The sequence below is a fragment of the Chaetura pelagica genome, unplaced genomic scaffold (assembly GCF_000747805.2).
Source record: "Chaetura pelagica isolate M959 unplaced genomic scaffold, ChaPel_1.0 scaffold887, whole genome shotgun sequence".
NCBI lineage: Eukaryota > Metazoa > Chordata > Aves > Apodiformes > Apodidae > Chaetura > Chaetura pelagica.
In genome coordinates this window covers 18,606-20,364 of record NW_009953985.1, presented here as the reverse complement: position 1 = coordinate 20,364, position 1,759 = coordinate 18,606, and the positions used below count along the sequence as shown (strand labels likewise).

The 1,759-nt window shown below is 60.9% G+C and overlaps 1 protein-coding gene across 1 annotated transcript in view; it reads left to right on the top strand.

Moving 5' to 3' along the window:
* Positions 1 to 1,759, top strand: part of MAN2C1 (mannosidase, alpha, class 2C, member 1) — a 13,708-nt gene that overhangs the window by 1,491 nt on the left and 10,458 nt on the right. Inside the window, exons 3-4 of the mRNA XM_010002247.1 lie at positions 469 to 592; positions 1,473 to 1,543. Of these exons, the coding sequence (XP_010000549.1) occupies positions 469 to 592; positions 1,473 to 1,543 (195 nt within the window). The remainder of the gene's footprint in view (positions 1 to 468; positions 593 to 1,472; positions 1,544 to 1,759) is intronic.

Here is a 1,759-nt window from a genome sequence, read left to right as displayed (position 1 = left end):
GCTGTGCCCTGGGGGCTGTGCCCTGGGGGTGTGAGCTGTGCCCTGTTCCCTGTGAGCTGTTCCCTGTGAGCTGTGCCCTGGGGGCTGTTCCCTGTGAGCTGTGCCCTGGGGGCTGTTCCCTGTGAGCTGTGCCCTGGGGGCTGTTCCCTGTGAGCTGTGCCCTGGGGGCTGTGCCCTGGGGGCTGTTCCTTGGGGGCTGTGCCCTGGGGGCTGTGCCCTGGGGGTGTGAGCTGTGCCCTGTTCCCTGTGAGCTGTTCCCTGTGAGCTGTGCCCTGGGGGCTGTGCCCTGGGGATGTGAGCTGTGAGCTGTTCCCTGGGGGCTGTTCCCTGGGGGCTGTTCCCTGTGAGCTGTGCCCTGTGAGCTGTGCCCTGGGGCTGCTGGTTCCCTCAAGGCTCTGAGGAAGGCACTTTCCCCCAGGAGGGGGTCTGCCCGGTGGGCTGAGGCTGCTGCCTGCTGCTCTCTTCCAGGTGGCAGACCTGCTGGTTCAAGGTGGAGCTGAGCATCCCCCCGGCGTGGGCAGGGCGGGAGGTGCACTTGGTGTGGGAGAGCGATGGGGAGGGCCTGGTGTGGAGAGATGCCCAGCCTGTCCAGGTGAGGAGGTGTGGGGAACTGTGGTTTCCAGCTGCTCCTGGCTCCCTGCCACGGGGCAGGGCAGTTTCTCTCCCTTCCCCCTCTGCTGTGGGGGCAGGAGAAGAACCCTCACCTTTGTTATGCACCTGGGGAGCAACACCTGCATGTGAACCACCAATAAATGGACATCTAGACTGCAAGGTCATGAGCAAAAACCAGAAGGGTGTGTCATTTTAGGAGGCTGTCAGCCTGAAGCAAATCATCTCTGAGGCACTAGGAGGAGAGCTGAACCCTGAGAGAAACCCTGATGCACAGAGAAGGGCTGTGTTTGTGGAGGGTCTGGAGTGTGGGGTGGGAGGGGGGAGCTGTGCTGGTGGTTTAAATGCCTCAGAGGGTCTGTGGGCTCTTCCCAAAGTTCAGCCCAGAAAGGGCAGCCTGTGTTACTGCTTTGAGTCATGTTTCTTAGAGGTTGCCCTCTGCCAGGAGTTAAAATTCTGGTCTACCAACCCATCAGGCTGCAAAAGCCTTGCTTGGGCATTGGCAAATTGTCTTGGAAGGAGGCTGGGCAGGCACAGGGCCTGGCTGTGCATCTTCACTGCTGGCTGGAGCACTGGGACAGGCTCTTGTCACACATGGCTCCTTCAGTCCTGCTTTGGCAGGGGTGGAATGGCTTGGGTGACCTTTTGTAACTCTGTGTGTGGTGTGCACTGGGTGTGTGTTGCTGCTGGGGCAGCAGCAGTTTCCCTGCCCCTTGTTCTTGTGGGAAGCATTGTCCCATGGCACATGGGACCAGGCCCCTCCATCCAGCTGGGTCCTCCATCCAGATGGATCCTCCATCCTGTCAACCCAGCCCTCTGCTGTGAACCTCTGGTGTGTTAAATGTGTCATCTTCCCCCCACAGGGTTTGACTAAGGAGGGTGAGAAGACCAGCTACATCCTGACAAGGAGCCTGAAAGAGACAGAGCCTCACAGGTGGGTGGTCAGCATGGCTGGAGCCCCACAGGTGGGTGGTCATTGTGTCTGGAGCCCCACGGGTGGGTGGTCATTGTGTCTGGAGCCCCACGAGTGGGTGGTCAGCATGGTTGGAGCCCCACGGGTGGGTGGTCAGCATGGCTGGAGCCCCATGGCTGGATGGTCAGCATGGTTGGAGCCCCACGGGTGGGTGGTCAGCATGGCTGGAGCCCCACG